We start from the raw sequence: 27957 nt of genomic DNA on the forward strand, positions 1-27957 counted from the left end.
GGTAGCTCATGTGAGTGTGCCTATTAGTGCACTGGATCTTTCTGCTCCTGTCTAATGCTGTCCATATAAAACCTTCTTAGTTTGACAGTGTTCTGTTATCCTGCATTTGATGTAATTTTTCTGTAGTAAGCAAGAAAAAAAAAAAAAGCTGTGAAAAGAACTGATAGAGTAACCAGAGAAAACATCGAAGATTCCAAAATTATTCTGCTAAGATATCAGTGTTGTGCTATTCTTCATTTGTGATATGTTATGTAACTTCTAAAAAGCTCTACAATCACATAAAAGCAGGAACTAAATTAACTTTATTTTGCAATAGAATTATAGATGGCCCCAAACAAACAACAGGTAACATGTTCTCTTAAGGAAAAAAAAGACAATATTGTACAACTGGCTGGAAGCAAAGCATGTGTATATAGTGCACACATTTTACTTTTCACTGAAACATTAGGTATTTTTTGGGACTAGAAGCAAAATATCAGACAGCTCTCCGCAGTCTTCTGGTGGTCCTAAAATTCTGGTAGATCACTGCTCATTATGAATCTCTGCACTACAATGTAGCTCAGAATTGACAGTTTAAATGACAAAGTATTGGTAATATTCAGAAATTTGAAAATACACAACTAGGAAGACATTCCTCCTATGACAGGAAGACTGGGGAGGTATTTTATTTAGTAGAAGAATCCACTAGATGTACATAAGTGTATGGACAGTTTCTTGTACACAGTCAGTTAAACCATTTACCACATAGTTAAAAATATAAATTAAAAAAAATATTAAAAAAAAAATTAAAAAGTTAAAAATATAAAAAAAATAATAAAAAAATTCATTAAAAGTTCAAGACTGAGCATCTCTCCTGACAAGCATCTCTCAGAGTTCTGAGATCTGTGGAGTTGTGGTCATGCAACTCCTCCCTTCTCCTGGGCTGCTCAGAGCCTGGTGCATTTTCTCTCACCCCAGGCCACATATCAACCCATGGAATGGGAAAGGCAGTGGACCAGAGTGTTAGGGCACCCCCTGAGTGCACCTGGCTCCTGCCCCTTCCCTTACTGCTTGGGAACAGGAATGACAATCAATCACCTCCTGACAGCCCAGTACATCTGTCCTTGGGTTGTGACCCAAGGGGATGGTACCAGAACTTCAAGATCTAGCCAGTTCTGGGCCTGCACAACTGGTGGAAAGTACCAGAATATTCCATCATCCAAGTTGGGCTGAAATGGAAAAGTACCTGACAAAAGTCAATTACCTCAGACCCTACAAATAGCCATCCTAAACGAGACTCTTGGGGCTCTCACAGATCGCAGTGGGCTGTGGCCAGCATCCCCCCTGAGCTGGGATGACTCTTAGGCTCAGTCTCCTTGAGGTTTAAAGATCATCTGCTGACAAAGCCAATGAAAGGCCAGGGTGAAGTCAGAGTTCTTGAGGCTCAATTGTCACCCATTAAGAATGCCAATACATTGTGAGTATTTGCTCTAAACTCGAGAAGGGAATTTTAACTGTAGGCTAGCCTCTTCCATCCGCCTCTCTACCCACCTATGTGCTTGAATACACACCTTCGCCTTCATGAGTGTGGTGTCTAGATATTTCACTGGATCCAAATATTTCTGTCTGTGTGTGTATGTTTTGTGTTTATACATACATATATATACTTTGATTTAGGGTACCTTGTAGTAAGTTAGTGCCAATCTTGTCTTTCTCAAATCTGTAATTAAGTTGTTTTAATTACAGCATTCTACCAAATCAGCTTGTTAATCTTTAAATTGGTCAATCATTAAGTGCTGCCGAAATTCAACCTTTTGATCCACATCACACCATTAATAAACCCTGAACTGCTATTAAATCATAACCATCACAAATATTTCATCTGCGACAAGATTTAAACAATAGATGAATTGTGCAACTTCAGCAACAAAGATTAACTGGTCTGCACAGCACAGCTTGTCTGCTATAAAGTACATGTTGCAGGGAACTAACCCAAAGTACGTTGTGCTACGTTAGCCATGACAGTTGGAGGCAAGGTAGTAGCTGTAGGTATGTCTTTTACAAGATCTCCCAGAATCAGTAGGCCAAGTCAGATTAGCTTTAGGGCGCCCAAGCCCTTCTTCAGCCTTGTCTAACTTTGATAACCTTACAAGTTGGTCTAATACATATTAAAACTTGTCTTAACACAGCAAGAAAAATATCAGAACTGCTATTCTTACATTACATACTTAAATACCGCCATCAGAAACTTGAACATTTTCTCTGACTCAGATAGCATCTCTACTCAAAAATCACCTCTACATAACATTAATTGGAGATTTTCAGTTTAAGTGCCTATCTATCCTGAAAAATATAACTGAAGAAAACCTCAACTATGGTTATTAATTATGGTCCCTCTATGTACTGAATTAATATTCCAATGCATTTTCATGAAACCAAAGCATACCCTTACTGCTTATAATACAATGCCATTCTCCAAAACAGTATAGAGTCAACTTAAAGAAGCCCTACTTAATCAGACAAAACAGGATAAGGAGTTTCTCCTTAATACAATCAGAATTACCGAAAACTGGAAACAAAAAAAAAAAAAAAGAAAAAAAACTTTCATCTTAGACTTACAAAACTAAGCCTTCCTATGTTGAGCTAAGCTGAAAGAGCAGATAAAGAACAAGAAGAGCTAGGAAGCTGACTGCCTAAAAGTCATTTCCACTTAGCCAAAATTTGATTAATGCCCACCTTCTGATGCAACAGATTCATCAGAAGCAAAAGAAACTTGTGCTTCAATAACACTCAAATATTTCTCACTCTTAGAAAACAAAACAAAAGGCAAATCAAAGGCTGGAGGCAAATGGACAAATTCTACATGTAAACAGGAGGAGTCCCAAAGCTGCTTATTTACCGTCTTCCTCTAGTAATAATGGCAACTAGACAATCCAAGCATAAACAGAATTTTACAGTCTGATATATTTCCCTATGGAAATCTTCAACTGCTGCTTTAGAGGAGCACTCCAGTCTCTCATCTCGAAGTACACAATCCTAATATCATGAATTAGCAGTGGGGGAAAAAAAGCAAACAATTAGAGTTAACTTAAGAACTGTGAAAAAGAATCTGCACTGCTGCGCAAGCTCCTCAAATCTGTATATGTATGAAGTGAAAAATGAGATAAAAGTAAGAAACTGTCAAAACTCCTAAACTGAGAAGGGACAGTACATTGGACAAGATCTTACTTTGCTTCCTATACAGGCTGCTATTTTTCTTATATAAGCAGAACTGTATGTCATATTTACTAAAGTGGTAAATTTAGTTTAGCTATGTTTAATATAAGATATGCATCTCATGTACACTGCCTTGCTACAGGGCAAAGAAACAAAATTGCTGAAGTTTTGCCACCTAGTTCCTTTTATTAGCAGAATACACCCCTTTAAAAAAGAACTTGAACAGCTGATACTCTCACTTCTTTCTTTTATACAGGAAATTTTTCTCTTGGTTTAAAAAAAACCCCAAAAACCAGAACAGTTTTAAGTTTATTCATATATTAGATAGCAGAGTAGTTGCAATCACTTTGCTTAGAACTGACTTTTTTTAAATCCACCAGATGACTTTAACACTGCATTTACCAACAAAAATGCACTAGATCTATTTATCTCATTCCAATAAAATTTAAATAGTGCAACACATTATTCATCTATCCATATAATAAACTGTTGTGTACATTAAGTGGATAATATTATTAACACTAATGTTTCTGTAGGCTATTCATAAAATAAATGGTGGACAAAGTAATTCCATCTATTACACATGGAGCTCAATAACAGCTGTAAATGAGAAAATTGCAATAGACATACTGAGTAATAATCAGAACTAAAACGACAACTGTAACAATATATCCATTGTGTAAATGTTCTGATTATAGGAACACAGACTAATCTGTAATTTTTCATCACTGATAAACATTGGTAACCAACCAGAATTCAGATTATACTTTATCCAGTTACTGTCTAAAACACAGCTGCAAAAGCTACTTGATTTATTAATTTAATGAGATAGATATAATATATTTTGTTTACTATGATACAGAAATATGTGCAGGGTGACATCAAATCACTATACCTGCCTAAAAACTACAGTTAGCAAAATGTACTATACCGTTCCACATATGTAGCTACAAATGTGACATACACAGTTTTGCCAGCATAATGTCATAAAGCTATACTGGCTTGTCAGTAGAAGTTCTCTAAGGCTTCTTGTTAACATTTACAGGCACCACGTGATCCCAGTTTAGAGCCTGCAAGAGCAACTGCTCATGTCAGAAAAGGGATTGAGGTAATTTGAGAACTTTGGTGGTCTTAGTTAAAAGTCTTTTAATTACCTCCAATATCTTAACATTTTTACTACTATACATGCAATAATGCCTAGAAATTATCTGGAGAAGCACAAAAAACTATATGGCACACTACAAACACAACTGAGTACACTACAAGGTTAGCCAAGAAAAGTCTGGCTCATTTCTAAGCATGATCATAATAAAAGCCCTAATATTTGGGATATGAGGCACTAAGTCATCTGATACAAAATTACTGCAGTCAAAACACCAGGCATGAGTTTCTATAAACAGTGCTAATTTATTAACAGGAAAAAACTCAATGTGGCAAACACTAGGGATTATTATACAAAGGCTTCTCAGGAAAATGCCATCCATCTTGCATTTTTTGTCTCTTTACCAAGAGTCATACAAACTTGCCAGCTAGAGATAAAAGAGGTTGAGGTGTGGTCCAGCTTCCCGATAGTGACCAGATGGGGAAGATGCTGCAATTGGCATAGAGCCCAAGGAGAAAGAGATCTGTGGGGACGGCGGGAGAGGCAAACATATTTGACAGCAAGACAAGAGCTTTCTCCCAGACATCATCCATAGGGATCCTTCATTCCCCTTTGCTTATATTGTCACTGCATATGCACAGGATGACTGAATATATTATGCATGGGAATTAATCACGCCACTGGCACTGTCAAGAAGTCACTGAGATTTTATTATGCATGCAAAGTTCTGCCATCTTGCACACACAGATGAAATTTGGAATTCTTACACAAAGAATTCCAAAACTAAATTAGAAAGAAGAGAAGATTAGGCCCAGGGCCACAAGACTAGAGAAGATTCCACAGGCAAAGCAGATTTTCTGAAAATAAGTGAAGAGTTCCTAAACATTCTGTCCTCTGAGAGAGGAATTCAGACTTTTTCAGCCAGGTACCTCTCTAAAGGACTCAAGGGCAAAGTCCCAGCAGCTACTACTGCATGAGCAGGCCGCATGTTCTCCCCAGCTATTTTTTTTGACTTTTATTTTTTTGTTTAATTGTAGCTATGTTAACATTCCATGCTTGAAAAAAACTTCCATTTTTTTCCACAGTGTCAATTAGTTACTCTTGCCCACTGCTTTTCATAAAACAAGAATTAGCAGATGCCTAAGTGACAAAATTACTTCCCTTTAAAAAATCTGGTGCACTTAACCTTGCCAAACAGCCTCATCTGAATTCATCTGAATATAAAAAAATAGCGTAACCACAACCTTCTTTGTCTAAAATTCAGCTACAATATCACTTAAGTTGAGGGAAACAAGGAGCAAAAGAGTTCTGCCTCCTGATCAGGTTTTGCAAAGACTGGTTCCTCCTACTCTGTTTGGCATAGCCTACTCTCTCCAGTCATGTTAGTATAGGAGTTGGATAGTGTTAGCCCTTCACATGCCCTTACAGTAATAGCTGCTTTTCAGGAAATGACAGGAAGTATTTTAAACAGCAAAACACACCTGTAAATTCATTTATGTATAGTTTATGTAACAGTCACTGATTACATTCCAATCAAATAAATGCTAGGATATTACAGTGGAATCCACTAGTTGTCTAGCTTTTTAATTCACGTTTTATTGATTCCCCATCACTCAATTTTGTGTTGCTTTTCTGCTTATTTAATTTTCCTCCAAAAATATCACATTGCCTTAATATTTTACCACCTTCCAAGCAAGTCCCTATCTGCTGAGTTCTTATTTTGTTCCTTCATTGCTCACTGCCTGCCTCCACTACTGACTTCATTCTCTAATTTATTTTTCTTAAGAACTGGATTATCTCAATTTATTGACTTAAATTACTTGGAATAAAAGTATTAAAAGAAAAAAATAAAAACCCCATGATATGAAACAAAGAAAAAAGATGATAAATAAGTGGGCTTGTTAATGCATACTTCTAAACACTCTTTAAATGATAAACTCATGTAAAATGAGGGCCAGTCAAGTATGAGCCAATGTAATACTGAATTCTATATACACTTAAAAATTGAAAGACAAAAGCTCCGTAAAGCAATAAGTTTTTACTTTATATCTAGCTACTACCTTTCTAGGATATCATTAGAAACATTCTACAACACTTGATAAATCCAAATTCTTAACTCTTCTTTCACTTTTTAATGCATGCATCAGTTGATAACCATACCAAAAGATATAAGGATTAAATTGGTATTTCCACAGATATTGTTATACTTCAAGTTGTTTAAAATAAACTTTATTTAATTCATCAGCTCATCGTGCTCAAAATTCTTTCAAGAGGAAGTCAACTTTATAGCACTTGATACCATGGCATAGCACCAACTTTAAGGAAACTGCATACTTTTGAGGTAAAATTGTCCCAGCACAAGTACCATTGCAACAAGTTGAAAAGAATTGTCTCCTTAAAGTCCTTTTTCATGGGGGTCTGACAGCTATCTCTTCTTTTCCACACTTTAAAAAAAATTTCTAAACAATTAGGAAAAACAAAAGCTAAATTGTTTAAGCTTCAGAAGAACATAATACCGGAATTTTCAGGTTTTAACAAGACACACTTCATTGATCTGATTTAAATGAGTTCATGTTGACTTTCTAGTTTCATCTTATTCTACTGTAATTCAACCCAATACCAACAGATTTCTCCCTCTTTATGAATACTTACAGCTTTAGGATACAAGTAGTTTAATGAGTTTCATTTGCAAGCGGCAGAAACTAGACCAAAGTTTATGCTTTCTTTAAAGGGCTTCCACTCTTTTTAAAGAAACTTTTTCACATTCTCTGATGGATATCATAGCTTCCCTTCACTCATCAAAAAAATGCACATCTTGGCCATAGACTTTAGTGTAAAAGAAAAAAGAAATGGTATCAGTTTGGCAATAGGAAGTCAATTTCTGATCCCCTGGAGTCTCATTCCTGTAACAACAATTTTTTTTTTTTTTCCTTGAACACTAGTCAGCAAGCACCAAGTTAGCCCATTGGAGGGGCCAGATTTTAAATTCATCATTTATTTCTCAATTTTCAAAAGTTACACTATATAAAGATAGCTTCACACATTTTCATTACTTCATCAAACTACTAATTCATTCTCAGGCTTTTTTAACTGATAAAAGATAAAAGTGGCTAAATCAGGCATAAGGCCCATAAAGCTCCCAGTAAAGCACTGGTATAAAGATACTGCACTCATCTTCTAAGAGGATGCTGTAAACAAATCTAACTTACAGGCCTATTTCATCATATCTCAGAAGGAAATCTTTGAGCTTTCAAACAAAAGACAAAATTATTATGCAAGGAACTCTCACAAGAAGCACGTTCTGCATTTCATCAACATTTTGCAAAGTGTGAACAAATGCTGAAACACTCCCTATTCTTAAATATTAATAGAGTAACAGAAATCTTTCCTTCGTGCTTAAGTCCAGTTTGATTAGCATGAAGAGCTTCATTTAATTTACAGAATGCCATATGAATATTACTAATAGCATAAAACACATTTAACACAGTTTGAGATGTTCCAGCTCTACAGCTTAAATCAACTCTCAAAGTTATTTATATATTTCATCACTCACAGTTATAGTAAATGACTAACCATAGTGACTGCTAAATTAATCGTTACAAAACTATAAATGCTTTGGAATACTACAGAGAAAGGGTCTTGAATAGGACACCAATTATTTCCAGAATATAAGAAATATTGTCCCTTGTATTACCCAAATGCATGATTAAACTCTCTAAGCTGCACAGTACACAGGTACATCAAAATTTCAAGACATGACTCCAGAGATGTCAGCTTTTTGTGTACCGAAAGGCCACAGACAAGTAGAAAGCAGGGTTAAATACAGAACTTGAACCTTGAGTGTCTGAAGTGGTCAGAAGGAATCTCTTGATACGTATCACGTGTCCTGTGATACCAAGGGCTCACACAATAAAGAATCTCTGCATTTCTTCACAACCTTGTTTAGTAGCATAAACCAGTTCCTTCTTTCTACCCCTGAGTATATTTTATCAGTAGCTAGAAATGTCAAATACTTCTATGGTAAACAGAAATATCCTGGCCTTTTTTATTTTTCTACACACCAATACTATAGAAGGTGACAATATAATCTGCCCCAGGCAACTCTATCACCATCCACAGTAGACAGGTCATTTTCCTTTTTATCAAAGAGGAGAGTAGGTCATCACATTTTAGTACATGTTGACACCACTGCTAGTAAAAAGAGATAAGAATTCAGTGCCCTTAAGGTGCCTTAACCTCTATTTTACCTAATACAGATATTTCACAGCTATTGCATTAAAGCCAGAAGAGAGACAGATTTGTACCCTGAAAGAATGCACTACAAAGGTCTCAACCTTTGTGACAAGCAGATATTTGTACTGCAGAGAGTATAGGTGACAACAAAGCACTTCCCTTAAGGTATCTACCTCTCTTATTTTGGGTAATAGGATTTATTTTTCTCCTATAACACCACAGAGGATCATGGATGTTTAACCTCTCAAGTACATGTGTGCAGTTTTCAAACACTTCTGAAAGTTGAAATAAAAAGCACATGTACACCTCCTGCCATCCTGAAAACAACTTCAGAAGTTTCTTTGCTTGATTAAAACATTTTGCTTTCAGTCAGGATACTCTTAATTCAGAAACAAAACAAAATAATAACACTTCACTCCTGTTGTCTTTATTCACTGTGTTTTTACTTTCAAACATTGGATTCTAATGCCTAAAAAAAGTTGGGAAACACTTTTATGGCAATGCTTCTTATATCTTTTAAGACAGTGGGAAAAGACACTACCTGCTAATTATTAATATATAACCCTCTGTACATGAGAACTTACTTTTTACTGCATTTTATGTTAATAAACTGGTTTCTTCACATCCTTTTAAAATAGTGATAAGTTGAAAAGATCTTCAGGGCAAGAGCAAGAACATCAACACAAACTGCTTAGTTATTACACAGACCGGACAGGATTCACAAAAGGACTTTTTTTGTTTGGAAAAATATAAAGATATGAACACACTTGCAATAAACAGCACAATGGTGCTCAGTATGTAACTTCAAAATGGGCAAAAAAGCAGTCTCTGGTTAGAGGAAGAACAGGTACTCCACACTTTAAGTGAAATAATAGATTTGTGCTTCAAGATTCTAAAATTTTTTTCCTCAGGAACACAACTACAAATGGTATTATTAACTCCCACTAGAAATTAAACCTTTATTTGTACAGTAAGAGAAACAGCAATGTCTTTCTGCAATGGAAAATAACATTCATTTTCTGAAAAAAGTCTGGTCAAATTTTCTATTCATTTTGACAACATTAACATTGTTTTAAAACATGAAGGCCAAAAGAGTAGTTCTGAGTTCAGAGACCATATCAACAAACACAATGGCTCATTATTAAAGTGCTCATTATTTATTTGTATACTTAAACACACTTTAATGATTGTATGTTTGCATATAACCACTTTCAAAATTCAGTCTTCCTTCACCAAAACATACTGCATAGGTATACATTACACAAGAAAAGGAAAACATAAATCAAAACTTAGTAACAACAACTTTTTGACCAGAATGAAGTGTCTAGAACATGATTTTATCATCTAATAACAGATCATTTTATTTGCCAAAGAATTTTGCACATTTATAGCATGCATATATACATATATGTACACAAACACACATCTGTATGCATGCATTTCATACTCCATTTCAGACTAGACACATATTAATGCATTAGCAAAGACTGAAATCAGAGTTAGACTATTATTAAGCAACAACAGCATTTAAGATTAAGAGCAAGAAGACCAAAGACTAAGAGATCTCCACGACACAATCTAATTTTTTAGATCACTGCATCTGCACTGAGGTCTCTTACAAATGACATTGCAAGCAGAAAAAAAATAAAACCTGGTTCAGAAAATACAGAGGGCAGAAATATTATGAAAATAACACACTTTTTGTTTCTAAGCAATCTAACCACTAACCACTTTCTATGATTTTATTGTTTTTACTAAATTACCATGAAGATATTTTGAAATATGAAGGAAAAAACTAGTTTTATAGCCAGTTAGCAGGATAATGCTGTGTTTATGCTTGATAGAAGTCATTATGAACAAGCTCTAGTGAATCTCTGGTTTTTTAAGCTGATATTTGTATTTTGTGATGTCATTTTGATATACCATTTCAATTGCAAAGGAACTGGGATATTTTGAGAGAAGAAAACAGACATGTTTGAAATTCAAGGAAATAAATTGCAGTTACAGAAGACTTTTGCCCAAGTGAGTAGCGAATATTACACTAAAGCTGGATTCCAAGCATGAAGCAATTCAAAGTATTGTTAATATATGATAGTTTGCATAAGTGATTTACCTACACAGCAAACTTATGTTCCTAATTAACCCAGGGGTACAATCTTTAAATTAAGTATGAGGTTCAGCCCCAGATATCTTCAGCATTCATTATCAGAAGATACAAGTACGTCTGCCTGTTAAATATTTTCAATGTCAAGCATTTATTGCTTAGTGAATTTCAGCCTTACTGACTCTTCATACTGAATTTTGGTGCTCTTTTATGCACTGTATTCTGAACTTGAGAGAAAATGACCATTCTACATTGCGTTAGGTTTCTTACTTTTTTATGATAAATTCTATCTTCTCTTCAACTCTTTCAAGAGAAAAAAAAAGTACCTGAAATAAACAACATTTCAGTCATTTTAAGTTCTCACAACTGCTTTACAAATCACACAGCCTGACCTCTTCCTATAATATTACATTACAGCAAGATCCAAAATAACATTCCAGTTTGACAGCTAACCTCAGGCACCACTGGTCTAGTATCGCGCTGCTTACACTGCTGGCTGAAAAGCTGATAGGATACGCAAGACAAGCTGAGAGTTTAACTGGCAGAGCTGTTCAAATCTAAATTGTGCTATTTGAAACTCAGACCACAGGAGACAACAGTTCACTTTTTACCATGGCAGCAGATTCAACCTCTTGGCCCTCTGAAAGTCATATGAATACATTTAGCACACACAAAAAATATCTCCCTATATTATGATCAAAGATGTATTCAACACATTTTTTATGCACATTTGATCGTTCTGTTGACAGTCTTGGAAGTTAAGTAATATGGACTGCTGCACATAGGTTTCAAACCTTGATGGAGCCCAATGGCAGGCTACTTTTGACAGTCAAATAATGACAAGCACGTTGCAGGCCGATGCCCGTCATTCATGAACATCTTGGCCTGCTCCAACCGTTGCGCAGCAACTAAGTGGATGGTCAAAGGTTAAGTTCGAAGAAGACAGCAATGAAGGGCAACTGTCATGCACCAGTGAATACTGTGAGGCAGCAAGGAGTGGTTGTCTTCTGAAGAACATGCAAAATGTTCTCATTCTGTCCAGGCAGACACATATTTGAAGGTCCTAAATGAGACCACTGCCAATTCATGAAGAGCCAAACTGACAGCATGCCATTCAAACTGTCTCTCTCAAATTTGACTTTTTTTTATTTCAGATCACAAATGCATGCAAAGTATAACATTAAACAGAACTCCCAGCAGTTGTTTGAAGCAATCCAGATTTGGTGGGGTAGGAAGGGTGAGGGGAAAAACATCTAAACTTTCTCCTTTCTCTTTCTTTTAATATTTAAGAGAAGTTCAATTATTTCATGAGAAATTTTTCCATTTTCTTGTAATGGCATGCATTTATTTCCAGAATTACATCTGTTGTACTCCTTTTTCTAAATACTGGTGTTTCTTCCAGCATTAAAAAGCAGAGCCTAACACCTTACAATTAGGGCTAATACAATCACCTGGAATTTTAAGTCTGCATTTTAATATTAATATTGCAATAGGAGCATACATTAAAGCATGCAAATAAATACTTTGCATCAGTCTCTAAATATCCTAGGCATTTCTGTTATAAATGGTACAATAACAGTATTTTCTATTTGTTTAAAAGCACTGTTTTGTGTGGAGTTATGGCTTGAACAGCATGATTAACAATGAAATTGCATTATTTTGCATAACACATATACATCTTACTTTTAACCCATTGCCAGTAAAGATGTATATTTTTTACTTACACATTTAAATTATGTGATCATATTCACGTTTGCCTCTATTAACATATAAAAGACTTCAGGAAAAATAGAAATACTTTTATTTTATTAGATAAACAGTGATGCCGCTCATCTTTCACATGAATGAATGCTTGACACTAAATTTAATCAGGCTGACAAAGGATCATATGGGTTAGCTCTTTATGCCCTTTTCATGAACAGTCCATCTCTCCTGCACTTACAGGGCCAAATATTGCCCTTTAACAAAACAGATCAACATGCAAAGTGCTTGTTTCTTTTTGCTGGGTCACTGGTATCATCCCGCTTCTGACATTACTGCTTTGTACCAATTTCTGTCATGATACCGACACGTTAAAGACCCTATTCACAAACTATGCTTTGCAAACTGAAGAGAAAACGAATTGTCATTATTTATGAGGAATACATTTGGATCATGAAGCATAAAACCACTTGTCTGTCACGTACACAGATACACACACAGCACAAACTCTTCAAGGCATGAACTATATTCATATGTTCTATTGCACAAGTCATACTATCAACACTTTTCAAATCATAGATAATGACCAACCTACTGTCCTGATCACAGTGAATGGCTTTCAGGAAGCCAGAAGCATAAAATCATAATCCAATTTATTTTGGACTGAATGAGAAGTTTCATGGCTTCTCTACATAGGCAAGAGAGTCCTGTCTATAGTAGAAATTACAAATTTGGGGAAAGCTCACCAACATCTTTTACACTGTGTGAGGGTGGGAGAAGAAAAAAAAGCATGCTTTAATCGTTAGAAGACTTGCTTGGATACACATCCATTTTCCCCAGTTGCTTCCTCTTTCTGTCTTATAATAAGGTCCAAATCAATTCAGAAGCACTTCTGTATTTGTCTGAGATTTCCAGATATTAAATTCTGGGTGTCCTGACTTCACTCTTCATTGCTGAAGCGCATAATGCTGCTGCACACATACTGCACTTCCTGACTCATTCACCATGAGCCGCACAGTGCGCACACACACACGCAATTTCAGGTAGTCAGCCCCTCTCTGGATGAACCAGACTTGCTGCACACCCACCACTCAGCCCCAAGGAATCTAAGCAGTGCATCCAGTGCCTATCATACACTATCAATTTACTTGTCATAATGAGAAAGTTAAAAGTTCCTCTGCACTTTAATTTCCATTTGTAGAAGAGGGAAAAATACCACCCTACTACAGAGATGTTTTGTGAGGATAAACTTATGAAATAATATGAGATGAGAAGATACACTGAGGAACCATAGGTAAGTACACTGTATAATACAAATACTTCAGTAACGTAAGACATTTTTAAAACAGGTCAGGGAAGGCTGACCAATATCTACAGTATATTGTAAGAATTTAGGCTAGAACACCACCAAGAATTCCATTATATACTATTAACAAGCACCACAACTTGCAACAGTCAAGTGATTATGAAAAGTTTTTCTAGAGTATCAGTTCCTGGCGTCAGGAAATTTCACACAAGTTTCAAGTCTTATTTGCGACAATACTGGAAAAAAGCTCATGCAGTGTAACTTGATAATATGAATACTAATAACGCAAAGAAACCCAGAACAACAAAGGTTTTTTGAAATTTTTTTTTTTTTTTTTTTTTTTAAACATTGGGAGAAGACAATACTGGCCACAGGAAAGATAAAACAAAGAGAGAGAAACAAACTGTGTGTTAGGTCTCCTGCTACATTACCTGTTAGTTACTGTTATCTAAGGAGTGTGCAGGGTATCGTACAGATAGATATAATGCACAATACAAAATAGCTCTATATATACAGAAATTCCCCATGACACATTCAAGTGAAATTGGTTAAAGAGGAGGGCACCCAGCAATACAAGCTTTCACTAACGCAAGTAAAAGACTTTTGAAGTCTTTTGAAGTGAAATATAAGGCTAGGAAACCAAAACATTGGCAATACTCACAATCTGCCTTTATCTCATTTTTGTCTATGTATAAATGCTTTCCATAAACACCTGCCATTGAACCAAGATTGATAGTGTCCATATGACTGTATCACAGGACTACTGTTTCAGACATCAGTGACAGAAGTTGAAGAAATGAAAGACAGCACATAACAGAAGGCTTCCAAACTTGACAAGGCAGAAGCTTAATAGCTTCTGTTTTAAGGAATGGGAGAAGTCTATGCAAACTAACATTTGTTGCCATACTTTTCCTCCTCTTGAAAATTTCAACTACCATCATCTTCACGAACGTCAAAAAGAAACAAAATCACCAATACGGTACCCTTTACATTTTGCATGCCAGAGGCAAAAACCAGAGCACTGAACATCCATAAAAGATAACTGCCTGCTGAAGGAGTCATCACAGTAAAAAATCCAAACCAAACCAAAATAGTTTCTCTTCCCCATTACCAAAGATGCAAGGAGCCACACAACTGATTCAACTCATCTTATTCTAAAGGATTGACAAGGGAATGTCTGGAAAGCAGGGAATGGAACTGCCTTTTGATCTTACATCATACCAGGTCAGTTCCATTATACTCAGCAAATACAAAATCTGAAATAACACCTTTAGTAAAAATTACCTTTTGGCTCCTGCCTGGATAGAAGACAGAAGTGGATTTTTTTAATTTCATAATAGCTGCAGTACCTAAAAAATTTTTCTTCTACATTTCAGAAGAACTCCAGGTTTACAAAACCAGTTTCAAACTGATCAGAGCTTTGGTATAATTTCCAGTGGTTTTATATTGCATACTAAAATATGCCACTTACATGGTCTCAGAATACATAATTGAAATACTCTAGACCTACCTCATTGGAACACCTTTCCACAAGTCTTCTGTGTAAATGTCTTGCAAAAGTGTTACATTTGACAAATGTTCATTTTCTTTAAAAAAGTTTATTAGAAATTTCTATCTAAACTCTGACTCTAAATAAACTTTCCAACCCAGAAGGATGGTCATTTCACTGTTATTTATACGCACTGTTTATGATGAAGGCCCCAAATAACTTTCTCCTACGTAGTTTCTTTGGATTAAATGATTTGTTCTGTTTTCGTTCTTTAGGTTTGTAGGTCTTTAGATTAGGTACATACATACGCCCCACAGCACACTGTTCAATATTTTACCATCTGCAGCTGTTTGCCATCACATGATTTAGATACCAATGAAGTATTTCCTTTGAGCACAAGAGCATCATTACTTGCTGCAATGACATCATTTACGTTAGAAGTAAATGTAGAAGAAAATCAGAAGAGAATACAACCAAACTGTTTCCAGATCTACAAGCTGTTGTTTAATTAATTTGCATAAACCTATCCTTTTCTATGGAAACTTCAGTCAGTCCTTTCCAAATACAGATGTACATTTCAAGAGGCCTACCGCTTTGAGACATCAGATTTTTAAAGGCTTCTTGCCCAACTTGAGTGCGCATTCAACATTAATAGGATTTGGCTTCTAAATTCCTTTAAATGCTTGTGAAAATCCTACCTATTTCCATTCAGGTTTGGGTTTTTTTGGTTTTTTGTTTTTTTGGTTTTTTTTTTAAATCTGTTAAATGTGCATTTGAACATTAATTTCACCAGTTAAACTGTTAGAAGCATATGGAAGATGTATGATTCTACAGAGCAGTAATAACAATGTTTTCCAATGTCACAGTTGCTTAATCCTACTGTTCACTTTTTGGAGATGAAAACCTTATCTGATCTTTACCTCCATTTTTTCCCCTAGAAGCATATAGAGTGTAACATTCATGATCTTTCACTGGCAAGATCCAGCGCATGAAATTTTTGCACTCAAAACAGAGGACACAGCATGCAGCAGAAGTGGGAGGTTTTGCTTTAAGTAAAATATTTTGCTATTCTAGACTGGAGTCTATCCAGTGAATTACAGGTAGAAATTTCAGTAATTTTAGTATCTGTTCAGAAATACGCCAATCAGACCTTGAATTTAGTATTCTGGGGTGTTTGATCTCAATACAATTTTAAGCCTTAGAAGAGATTCAGCAATATATTTTAATCAGGTACCTTTTCAAGTATTCACCACATGAAGTATCAGTTGCCTGGGGGTTATGAAATAATACTAAAAACTTTATAATCATTCATTGATTTAGTTTTGAGCATAGTATATCATTTGAATCCAATGGGAACATAAAGAGCTATTTGTGAGGTCAACCACAGTACAGACAGAGGCTGACATGATATCGATGGCAAGGTGGAAAGAAATTGCCAAATACAGCAGATCAATACCTCGTTTCACTGTTACAGCCTTCTGGAGACATAAAATATATATCTTTACAGCTACGAAAATAATAATAATGAAAGTGGGAGATAAATGCTTCCCTCAAGGTAAACTATTTGACTAGCTGAGGGCAAAGGTGACAATAGCAGTTACACTAAAGTAACTTTACAGTCTTAAATAAAAATGGTGGGATGAGCAGCAGATAAAAGGGCAAAATGAAACTGAACAAGTTCTAGGAGATAAAGATGTAATTCTTTTAGAAAGTGGTGTAGCACGTGTACAAAAGCAAAAAACTGGTAAGCTAAATAAGGGAGAGTTTTCTCCCATAGTAAGACTCCAATAACTAAAAGAGTTTTGAAATTACAGCACTACCATTTTCTATCCAGAAGGCTTCAAAGATATGTTTAATCTGTCCCATACTTTAAATGTCAACAAATATTCATAACCATGTTTTGCACTTTAATAGTGAACCTCATAGAATACAGTAATACACTATGGTGCTTTTTAGTCTCAACTGAAGGGAAGAGGATCATCTGATATTTTGGATGCTCTTGGTCATTAAAGGTTAATTAAATAACTTAAGAAATGGATGAATTATTAAAAACATGAGAGCCCAATCCTGCTTCAGCTGAAGGCTGTGTAAGTTTGATCACCAGTTGCAGTGGGAACTGAAACAAGCTTTAGGCATTCACTCTTTGGCCTGTCTAGTTTTTACTAACCTGGGTCAGATGAAACTGAATCCTACCTGCTGTAAAAGGGAAAAGTATAATAATCTTTCATTAAATATTTTCCAAATCTATTTTAAAAAGTTAAAGTATGCCCAGTACTGCACCCCCAGCAAGGGACATTTCACTATAGCTTCATTTCAAAAATGCCAATTTCCATCTGAAACTTCTAAGATTATAAGCTAAATTCAGAATCAGAAGATAACAGGGTCTGGGTGACCTACATTTGAGACTACCTGGCTTTCTGAAATTGAATCACCTGCTAACAACGTCCAAAAGATTTCTCTTCAGCAAGATGTTAATTCAAAATCAGAAATTCAATACACATGGTATTTTATTTTCTACAGAAAACAGGAAGGATTTCCACAACGTACTTTCCCTCGGTTTTTGGGGGGTAAATTTAATTTTCCTGAATGCCACAAGTTATAGAAATATTTGAAAAAGAATGTAAACAACTATCATCACATTTTTAGACACTGCACATCTAACACTGAATTTGTAAATTGTTTTCTTTGTCTCGGTGTTGCTGTTTGAGAACACACTCATGTTTAATAACAGTCTAGTTGCAAATTTACCAAGCAACAGAAAACTTTAAAGTTCATCTTATATTTGGCAACGTAGCTATATGAATAAGTGAACTCCACATCATCACACAAAATGCTTTGCTGTACGCATTTCTAGTCTGATGTCTTGAAAATTATAGTAAAGAGGCTGTTCAATAGGGAAATTGGAATTAAGCAAGCAACGTATGCTCTGTTCGCACTGTTTATTAGAAGGGAGAAAAAAAAAATTAGTGTTCTGAGGCAGACAAGGAATTAAAATCCCTGTAAAGGTATTGGTACTCCAATACCTTTTAGGAAATGTAAAGTGACTCTAAATGATACAAGTGGAATCAGTTAAATTATGACAAAAAAAGAAAGCAGAGGGGTAGTCAGATAAATATACATGCTGTTTGTTTTGCCAGAGCAAAAATCTAACTGACGCTACAACATCAACAAAAATATCCCAAAATACATAGAACACTTCCAGATTCTTTAAAATAAGCAACCAGTTCTGCATCTTGTCCCACTTCTAGGACACTTCTTGCCCCCATAAGCTGGCAAGATATCAATGGCTGTCAGGTGGTAGGATCCCATATTAATAAGTCTAATGAAAGGTCAGGGTTAATGGAACCATTTCATGCAGCCATGTCCTACAAGGTACTGTGTACCCCTAACAGCTATTATACTTGTGGCATGCAACCAAGCCAAAATTTTAGTTGGCTAGAGGCTATACAAGTAACAGACATGAGTTTATAATCTTAACATACAAGACTATGAAAAAATAGATGAGGTGGCAGGGGGGGCGGGGAGGAAAAGGAGAAGCCTTCCCAAGAGTACATATTCAGACATGGAATATGCACAGCTCCCATACCACTGTCTCATGTAGTGAATCACTAGGATCAAAGTAAACTGAAGACCTCTAGACCCCTGGCATTTGCCTTTTCTTAGATTACTCTCATACACAATAGCCTTACAGGCCACAATCAACAAAACATGAATTAGTGTTTCCAGTATCCATGCTCCTCACATCCTTAGCTCCAAGATCTTAGAAGATTCGAATATGTGAAGCATAGATCTGTTCTTATTTACAGCAAAAACAAGAGACTGAATGTAAAACAACATGTTTAATAAATCTGCAGGGCCAAAAGTAGCAATATAATTCAGAGCAGCAAGATAGACACGCACTTCTTAATTAAATGGGTGATGTTCTAGTTAAAACAAAAAGACAACCCTGGGCCATAGCTAAGATTAAGCACACGCTTTTGCAAAGGAAGCTCCTACTGTTATCAATATAAAGGCTTTAAATCACAAAAAATAAACCATCTAATAGTCTGTATTCAATAGTAAGTAGAAAGTCAGGACACAGAATGATTTGGATTAACACATTTTCAGTTATAACAAGTAATTTTACAGAGGATTAGTATCTTGATGGTCTGATCAATACTAGGCACTGCTGCTATTACAGATGAAGAGAAAATTACCCCTCCAGTAATAAAGTGTGTATGTCTTGGTTCTCCTTCATTTGCTGAGTCCATTACTGTAATGGTTCCAGCATTAGCAGCTGAGGCAATTTAAGCAGCAGGAATGTGATGAATTTAAAAGGAAGGAACATTTGCCACTCATTCTTTCTTGTATTTTATTCTGCATATGCAAGGCTTCTACCTGACCATTTCCAATATACAAATCATGTCTTATGTGACTATCAACACTATTTCTTAATTATTGTCTCATTAATAATGGGAAGGGCCAATAATGTGATTACCACAAAAATTGCTACCGGCATATTGGCTGCTGATTCTGCTAAAACCTGCACACCATTTACCTAAGCAGAAATATGACATGACAAGAAGCTTATTTAACTGCATCTAAGCTGTTTCATTAATTTTTCTAAATACAACTTCTAAAAGAATGTATTTAATCTTTCAATTAGAAAATTTTGTATGTTTTTACATCAAGGCAGAACAATAACAAAAACAAGAAATTAACATAATATTTGAACAAACTATGGTAAGACAATGTTAAAGTATATATACTTCATTGCATGGTATGGGCAACATTTTTCAGCATTAATCCTAAAATAATTCCCTGCTCTTAAGTGCTCTGAGAATACTTGCCTATTTTCCCCTGAGTATTAATATATTGAAGCAACCTACTTTATCTCGTAAATATATATTATTTTCCAGCCAGCAAAAACGAGGAAGATGCAAGAAATAAGACTTCCATTGAAATCTCAGCCAAAACACTGTATATTCCCTTTTCCTCCTTGTAAATAGAATACATGCAAAGCTTTGTGTTATTTAAAGCTTTATATTTCCTTGCCACTTTGTCTAACATGTCTCACAAATGTGAAATTGTGCATGAATATCTTTGTAAAAGCCCTTGTGAATATTCAGATATGTGCATATTGATGCATTTATTATTTGTATAGCAATAACTTTATTGGATTGGGGTCCCAGCTGTGCTGGGAGCTGTACAAACATAACAGTAATGTCTGTGGAATACATTCTCTGTAGTCAGTTCTGGTTTCACAGTAATGTGAATTAGCATAAACAGCTACATAAGGTAATTGTGAACTGGGCTTAGCGGTCTATTCCAAAGACCCCTCAATGTAATCCTTTTAAAGTAAAAGAAAACAATACTCCAGACTAGCTGAGGATCTTGTCTTTCACACCGTAATGACACAAGGTCTTAATATGCAAAGAGTGGCAAAAGGAAGGAAATAAAGGTAGTTACTAGAATTTGGCATGTGTCACACTGAAACTTACTTTAAAAAAACATTTTTGACTAAGTCAGTCTTGAGAACAGACTTACATTAAAGATTAACTTTTTTAACTAACCTGTGAATATTAATCAAGATAATAAACATCCAAAAAGCAAACCAGCTTTCTTCCCAAGTTTAAAAGGAGAAAATAGTCTAAGTAGACTACTAATTAAGAGGTCTATATTTGGTTTTACTTCATGTGGTACCTTTTCTTCATCCAGCAAAAAAAAAAGCTTACTGCAAGCTGACCGAAACTCTGACCAACAGCGTCAAGAAAAAAAGAATCAAAATAACTATAAACTGTACTAATTAAAACTGAATTATAAGTTAAAACAAACACAAACAAACAAAACACACCCCAATGGGCTGTTTCATTAAAATGCCTTTCCAGCTAATGAGCAACATCTAACAGCTCTGGTTTTACACACAGAAGTAGTATTTGCTATAGGGAAGACCATAGAACCTGATGGCATGCAATATCTCCAAAGATGTCTTTAGGAACTTTGGCATAATCATGTTTTGCTGTCAACTTAAGACTCAGAGAAATATTCCACAGCACACTAGCATCCCCAACATGGTGTTTAAAACAGCTTAATTAACTTTAATTAACTTCTGGCTATTGTTTCCCAACTTTTTTCAGACCCTCTTCGCAGGAATGAATTTGTGTCCTCCTGCTCTTGCACTTGGAACACCAAATACTGGCATAAACAATTTCATTTCTGCTACACACTCAATCTTACTCAATCCAATTGAGTGATCTGCAAAGTGGAAATTGCTGTATGACAGCACTGCACTCTAAAGAATTTCTACCACATGTACTTGGAACAGGAACGTTCTTCTATAACAGCATAAATCAAAACTTGCTATACATATGAAAATTTGAGACAGAGAGAACCGCTTATCGCATATAAGAAACATACTGTGTAATTACAAAGCAAAAGTCAATCACTAGGCTTCTGATAGATAGCATTTAACTGTACACAATTATAGCAAAACAAGAACTTTTATTCAGGATTTAATTCTCCAGAACAGAGACATTGCCAGGAGATACATAATCCAAACCAGCTTCTCTATCCAACCACTTCCCTCTCATTAATAGGCCTCATAAATCTCACTCTCCAGAAGAGGTCGGGTTAACCTCACTAATATTTGGTTTGCTATGAAATATTTTGATCAGGACCTAAATGGAAGTCTTGGCAGAACTACTACAATAAATACACACTTCCTTTGCCTTCAGCATTTCTTAGGTGAGTAACGTAAGCGAACAATGGTTAAACCTAGAGACTGAACTGGCATAGTGCCAGAAACCCAAAGATTACATTGTTAATTAAAATTGTATAAAATACCACCAGTATGAGGGTACTCCTGTGAAAAGAAAGCATACATTTCTTCTTGTATAACCCCTCAACTTCCCCTTACTGCCTTCTCTGTCATCCTTTATTCTAGGATGTTCTACAGGCTCCTTTTGTTTCAATATATTCAAAGCTTCTCTCAAGTAGTACCCAACTTAGAACATCCCCTTAAGGCATCCTATAACTATTCACACCTTTAAATTGTCTATAAGGATCTCTTCCTAATTTTCATCCTTCTCTGTTTGTGCACCTACAACATCTAGATGTGTCTAAGGCAGTACTCTTTCACTCCAGCTTCCTTGAGTTTTTCTTACACACTGCTTCTCTGATAGCTCTTCAAGTGCCTTGTCCTCCTACAACCTTTGCCAGTGTAGTTCACAGTTCCATCTTACTCCCTCACACATATCCTTGAATGATTATCTTATCAATGGCAATTATTCTCCTAATGCAAATGATTCCCAAATATGTTTGAGATATATTGCAAAGACAAAAGCCTTTGTATGGATAGCATAAATGCACAGGCTAAAGAAGGTATGGGTAGGGTTTTTCATCTGCAATGTAATTACATTGGATTGGATAGGACAGCTTACATCTGTACGTGTTTTCACATATATAGAAAGAGCAAAACACAATCAAACCAGAAGTTACTGTCCTTCAGCAATGAGGGATAGCAGAATGACTAATTACAAAATGACCAGGTTGTCCTTAAAGAGTTTTTAAGGATCTCACTACCGTGAACAGGCTTTAAAGTTATTTTTCTATTAAAATATTGAATTGCAGATTTAGGTCAGACCTTTTCCCTGCCCCTATAGTGAAATAACTTTTAATTAAACAGTAAATTAATAGCAATATCAAACCCTGTATGTTCTGTATGCAAAGACAGGTGAACCAGCTTACCAATTTAGAAAGCCTTTTCTAAGTTTATAATGGAAAAATTATACAAAGCCTTCCTTTCATTAACATCACTAAAATCAGCACTATGCTTTCAAACAAGTAACTTACTGCTTCTCTGTACTACTATTTTGTAAACAAAATCAGCAGAGGTACAACAGCCATCAAGAGTTGCAGGCAAATATTGCACAACGTGGTAGAAACAAGGCCTTCAAAGGCACCTGAACAGCGAAACATTCAGCAATGCTGTTTGCTTATAGAGCGTAACTACATCTTCAATGTAAGCATGTAACAGCATCGCATCTAACCACATCAAGAAAAAAGCTAGGGTGCTGCAAGAGACTTAAAAACGTTTAGGTTAGGCTTGGTGTAGAATAAGAGTACTTTTAAATTTGAAGAAAAAGCACAGTTACATAACGCATCATCTCACTGAGAGTGTTTTGACCAAACCAAACATACATAACTCGTATAATTTTTCTCCTATAATACTGTAGAACTCCCTTTTAAAATGAAATATCTTGCCCAGATAGTAAAAATCTTTATCAGTAGCTATTGTTAAAGTATACTAGGTTCCCCCCTTTCCAGGGAGAGGGGAATCTAAGGTTTCCAAGTTAATTAGAGCAAGACTGCTAAGCCGGCCTGGCCCCAGGCGGGCGGACAGACCGACGTGGGCCACGCCGGGGCTCCCCCCGCCCCGGTGCACCGACCCGCAGTCCCTGCTGCCGGCCAGGGCCCCCCAGGCGGCGGGGACTGTTTCCCACGCCGGGCACGCGTGACCGGCGCGGCGGCGGAGTCGGGCGGGCAGGGAGAGCAGGGCAGAGCAGGGCAGGGCAGGGAGGGCAGGGCAGGGCAAACCACGGCAGGGCCCGCCCCTGCGGGGCCCCGGGCCCCGGCTGCGCTGCCGCCGGCCCCTCGCAGCCGCTGAGGAGACCCAGGGACGAGGCGGCCGCCGCCGCCGCGCAGCAGCGGTGCTGCCCGGCGGCGCAGGAGGGCAGCGCCCGCCGCCCACGGCTGCGCGCCCGCGGCAGGGAGCGCGGCGCTAAGGCTACTTCCCTCTCACAATCAACTTGAGGGCGGGCTCGCAGTCCCCTCACGGGACTCCCGCTCCGGCACCGGAGCCGCCGGAGGGCGGGCGGGCGGGTTCGCTCTGCCCCTTGCAGCCCACCGAGCCGCGCAGCAGCCGCGGGAAGGCGGGCTGAGCGCGGGCGCGCTCCTCGGGGCCGACGGGGAGCGGGAAGCAAAGAGGAGGTACCTTCAGTTCTTTCTCCCGCTCCCCTGCTCTCCTCTTCATGGTGCCGCCTCCGCCAGCCGGCCGCCCCCCGCTGCTCCGAGCAGCTCACGCCGGCACCGGCCTGGCACGCCGCTTCCCGGGCGACTACAGCCCCCGGCGGGCCCCGCGGTAGGGGGCGGGGCCGGCGGCGGAAGCGGGCGGGAGTCACGCACCGCGCCCTGGCGGAACTACGGCTCCCGGCAGGCCGCGGGGCGCCGCGACCCGGAAGTGGAAGCGTCCCGTTGGCAACGGCAGCAGTTGTTAGCGGAGTGCTGAGAGAAGACATAGGGCTGGCAGGGAGCTGTGAGTACGGGGGGAGCTTTTCCTCCTCTGGGGCACGGCGCGGGGCGGGCAGCGGTGCTGGAGCTACTCAGGGGTCTGTGGTGCCATGTCCCCAGCCCGGGGAGCCGGTGTCGCTGAGGAGTAGGGCTGGCGGGGGTCGGTGCTCTCCCGGCCTGGGGCTGCGCTCCTGAGGAGGTTGTTCCTGACCTGTGAGGCTCCTTCGCTCGCAGCTTAGTGCCTGAGGAAAAGGCAGGGTGCCTCACCACTTTTTAAGAAGTATTGCCATGGTTCTCCTCAGTTATGGCCTCCGTTATGTATGTAAAAAGGCTGCTGGACTCCAGCGGGGGTTGTGTTCCTGCGCCCGAGGGCGGGAAAACCTGCGGAGCGTAGGCGTTCCTTCGTGAGGCAAACGCTGCCTTTCCTCCCTGCCCCCTCCAGCCGTGTGAGTTATTGTCAGAACTGACGGAGCTGAAGCAAAATTTAGAAAGTGCTTGTAAAATATGTTGAGGGCAAGACACGGTTCTCTTGATTTTTCTGTGTTACAGGTCTGAGAGATGTTTCTTCCCTCAGACTACAGCAGGATGTTGTGATCTCGTTTCCTAATATCTTCCATATCGTCTCTCTTTTTTTCCTTTCCACCTGCTGGAAGTCACGACACTGCAACAGATGATGTTTGAGAGATGATATGTGTGTGTACACCTACCAAGTAGTAAATGAGATTATTTTAGATGACAAACCCATTAGAGTGAAAACGTTTATCTTTAAAGAATCAATAGAGGAAGAACGTAGCCTGGAAATACTTTGTGATAGGCTAAGATAGGTGGGTGGTCTGTCTCTCCTTTTTTTTTTTCTTATTCTTTTTTTTTTTTTCTTTTTTCTTTTTTTCTTTCTTCTTCCCTCCACCAGAAAAGTGGGGTAGGATTTTGCAAGAAAAGCATCATCTTGGCCATGGCCAAACTCATGAAATTCTAAATCCATGTTGGAACAACAGTCATAACTTTCAAGATTTCACTAGAAACTCACTCTAGCCCCACTGGCTGAGAACTTTTGGAAATTTAAGTAATCCCTCCTCAGTTTTGCTACATTTGAATGATGATGGGAGAACAGTATGCTTCTGAGAGTTATGTAAGAATTTGGACCTAAAGCATGAGCTTTGATAATTAACTTTAAGTATTCGTGCTCATTACTGTGTGGTCTTGCATAGCACTGCAAACTTGTATGCAGTTTTTCATAGTAATTTGTCAGATTCAGGTGGTGATAGCACCAGTTTTTAGGTAGTGCAGTGTATAAGAAAGTTACCATTTCTATACCATCAGTAGCTGTATCTAAAATTCTTTCTTATACCGAACTTGAAATTCTTATAGGTTAATCCCAGAGATAAGGAAAACTTTACTTTCTTTGTATGTGAAGTTCTTTTTTCTTATTTTTTAGGAACAAGAAGTGCTGAGGTGACTGTAGGGTAACCTGTCTTGGAAATAAAAACTGGTTTAAGTTGTTCAAGTTCAGCATGGCGTGTGGATCTGTCCAGACGCAAATACAAATTTATATCTCATTCGCTTTATGATGCTTTATTTTAGGAAATGTTGGACTTTTAAATACAATAACTTTTGCAGCAGTGTTGCTGTACAATTTTATCATATTTAATTGCTTTGGAAATGCTTTCCAAAGAAGTAATACAAACTCCGTGGAGAAATCTCATATGCCTTTAGAAACAGTGCTGCAACTGTTGGCCGCAAGGAAAGTAATTTTGTTTCAGTGTTAGTGATTGACACAGAGGTAATAATCAGAAAGTAACTGTAACATATGTAACACATGATTTTGCTGTTTGAAGTGTCCTGTCTTGCAGAAGCATAAATGATGGTTGTTAGTGGTTATTAAAGACATAGCTAGTTCTTCTGTTACCAATGAGGCAAATAAATTGCCAAGCCAAATCCTAAAGCTGTAATTATGTTTTGCCTCCCTAAAACTAGGAGACAGGTTTGCACTATTTCTACCTAAAACCATTAAAACAGTTACTTTGTTTTTATTTTTTTCTTTTCCTGTGGCCCAGGATGGAAAAGAAAGCTGAATACTTAATTTTGTCACTTTGTAATGAAAATTAAACAACTAATTCTTCCTTTTACTTTTGAAGATTTCACCTTTCTAAGTTTTGGGACGTTAGATTTATAGCAGCTTTTTGTCACTTGTCTTCAAGTAATGCCATGTTGCCAGTAAAAACTGGCTTTCATGTATAGCCCTGCTATGTTTGTTTGCTTACAACTTAAATATTTCTGTATTTTTGCTGCAGTCAGTAATGGATTACTACTGACAAGGGGGTTTTTGTTTGTTTATTTGAGGGACAAGCATTTGTTGTTTTGGTTTTTAAATGAATGGATTTCATTAAATCAGGTGGATTTCATTCACCTGAAAATAACAGGTAGATATCCATAGCAAAGTTTCTTTAGCAAGTAGCAAATAATGAAAAGCAGTAATGGTTGCCTGTGCCTATTATTGTGATAGTTTTTTGAAGCTTGATTTGATAGATTACAAACATTGTGAAGTCATGCCTCTCAGAAATTTGCCAGAAACCCCTGTCATCTTCTGATTTGTGAAGACTAAGACAACCACATTCTTCTCCTTGCTACCATCATGAACCAAATTTGGATTGATCAGCTAGAAGTAAAGGTTTCTGTTTCACTTCAATCTCAGTTGCTGTAGTGATATTGACCTGTAATAATGACTGCAACAATGAACCTGGACGAAGTCAGTGACTGCAGATAACACTGATTTAACAAATTACAAAAAAGTTTTGAGGGATTTGTGTGAATAACACAAGAAGAGCTGAGAACACTGAGGAGCTGGATGCTAGTTGATATGTGTCTGTTGTTAGAATTGTGCCATTGGTTACGATGGCTGCATGTCATGGACCTCAACATCACAAAGGAGTATTCTCCACTTCTGTGACTGACAGCATTGAAACTGCAGCTTTATGGCTAATCTACAAGTGTAGATAAGTTCAGACATTTCAACAGTCATGACAAGAAAACATTTGTTCCACACAAAAGAAAGATGTGATCAGGTTGATTTAAACAGTGAAAGCTGGAAATAATACTTTATCCTAAATGTTAGTGATGAAAAAAATAAAGATTGAAAACAAGAATGACTTATAGCAAACTAAATTTCCATTAATCCTTTTCATTCCTTTTGGACAAAGCCATAAGGAGACTTGTTTATGACAGAAGACTTTACTGGTAGAAGAAAGGCATATCTTTAGCAGCAGTTTTGGTTATGATAGAATTAACAGATACTTCATGGAATGTCTGTGGATTATACTGTCACTTCTGTCCTGTGATGCAGGTCTTCAGTAACATGACTGTTAATTTCCCATTGCGTTCCTAGATGTTTTTGGATTCACTGAAGATTTATATCACCTAAAGAATGTAACAAAGACAACTGTCCGAAGGACTTCATGTCTCTTTCTTCATGCTATTTCAGCCTTGCTTGACTCTATGGCCAACATGTAATTTTCTGCACTGTAAGAGAAGAAAGAAACAGTAGTTGTTAACGAGTATCTTCA

At 37.4% G+C, this 27957-nt stretch overlaps 2 protein-coding genes across 20 annotated transcripts in view; one reads left to right on the forward strand and one right to left on the reverse strand.

Moving 5' to 3' along the window:
• The window catches only part of FTO (FTO alpha-ketoglutarate dependent dioxygenase), a 257854-nt gene extending 233641 nt beyond the window's left edge, over positions 1 to 24213 (reverse strand). For 7 of the 8 annotated variants that reach the window (XR_012630603.1, XM_074882061.1, XM_074882060.1 and 4 more), the window contains exon 1: positions 24102 to 24213. Coding sequence is in view for 6 of the 8 variants with exons in the window: in XM_074882061.1 (XP_074738162.1) it covers positions 24102 to 24140 (39 nt within the window). In the remaining 2 variants the exon portion in view is untranslated. The remainder of the gene's footprint in view (positions 1 to 24101) is intronic. The other variant, XM_074882059.1, reaches the window with a different exon arrangement.
• Positions 24214 to 24334: 121 nt separating this feature from the next.
• Positions 24335 to 27957, forward strand: part of RPGRIP1L (RPGRIP1 like) — a 79268-nt gene continuing 75645 nt past the window's right edge. For 8 of the 12 annotated variants that reach the window (XM_074882043.1, XM_074882050.1, XM_074882048.1 and 5 more), the window contains exon 1: positions 24335 to 24422. The gene's annotated coding sequence lies outside the window, so the exon portion shown is untranslated. The other 4 variants (XM_074882046.1, XM_074882045.1, XM_074882044.1 and 1 more) reach the window with 4 other exon arrangements.

This window comes from Strix uralensis, chromosome 12 (genome assembly GCF_047716275.1).
Source record: "Strix uralensis isolate ZFMK-TIS-50842 chromosome 12, bStrUra1, whole genome shotgun sequence".
Taxonomy (NCBI): domain Eukaryota; kingdom Metazoa; phylum Chordata; class Aves; order Strigiformes; family Strigidae; genus Strix; species Strix uralensis.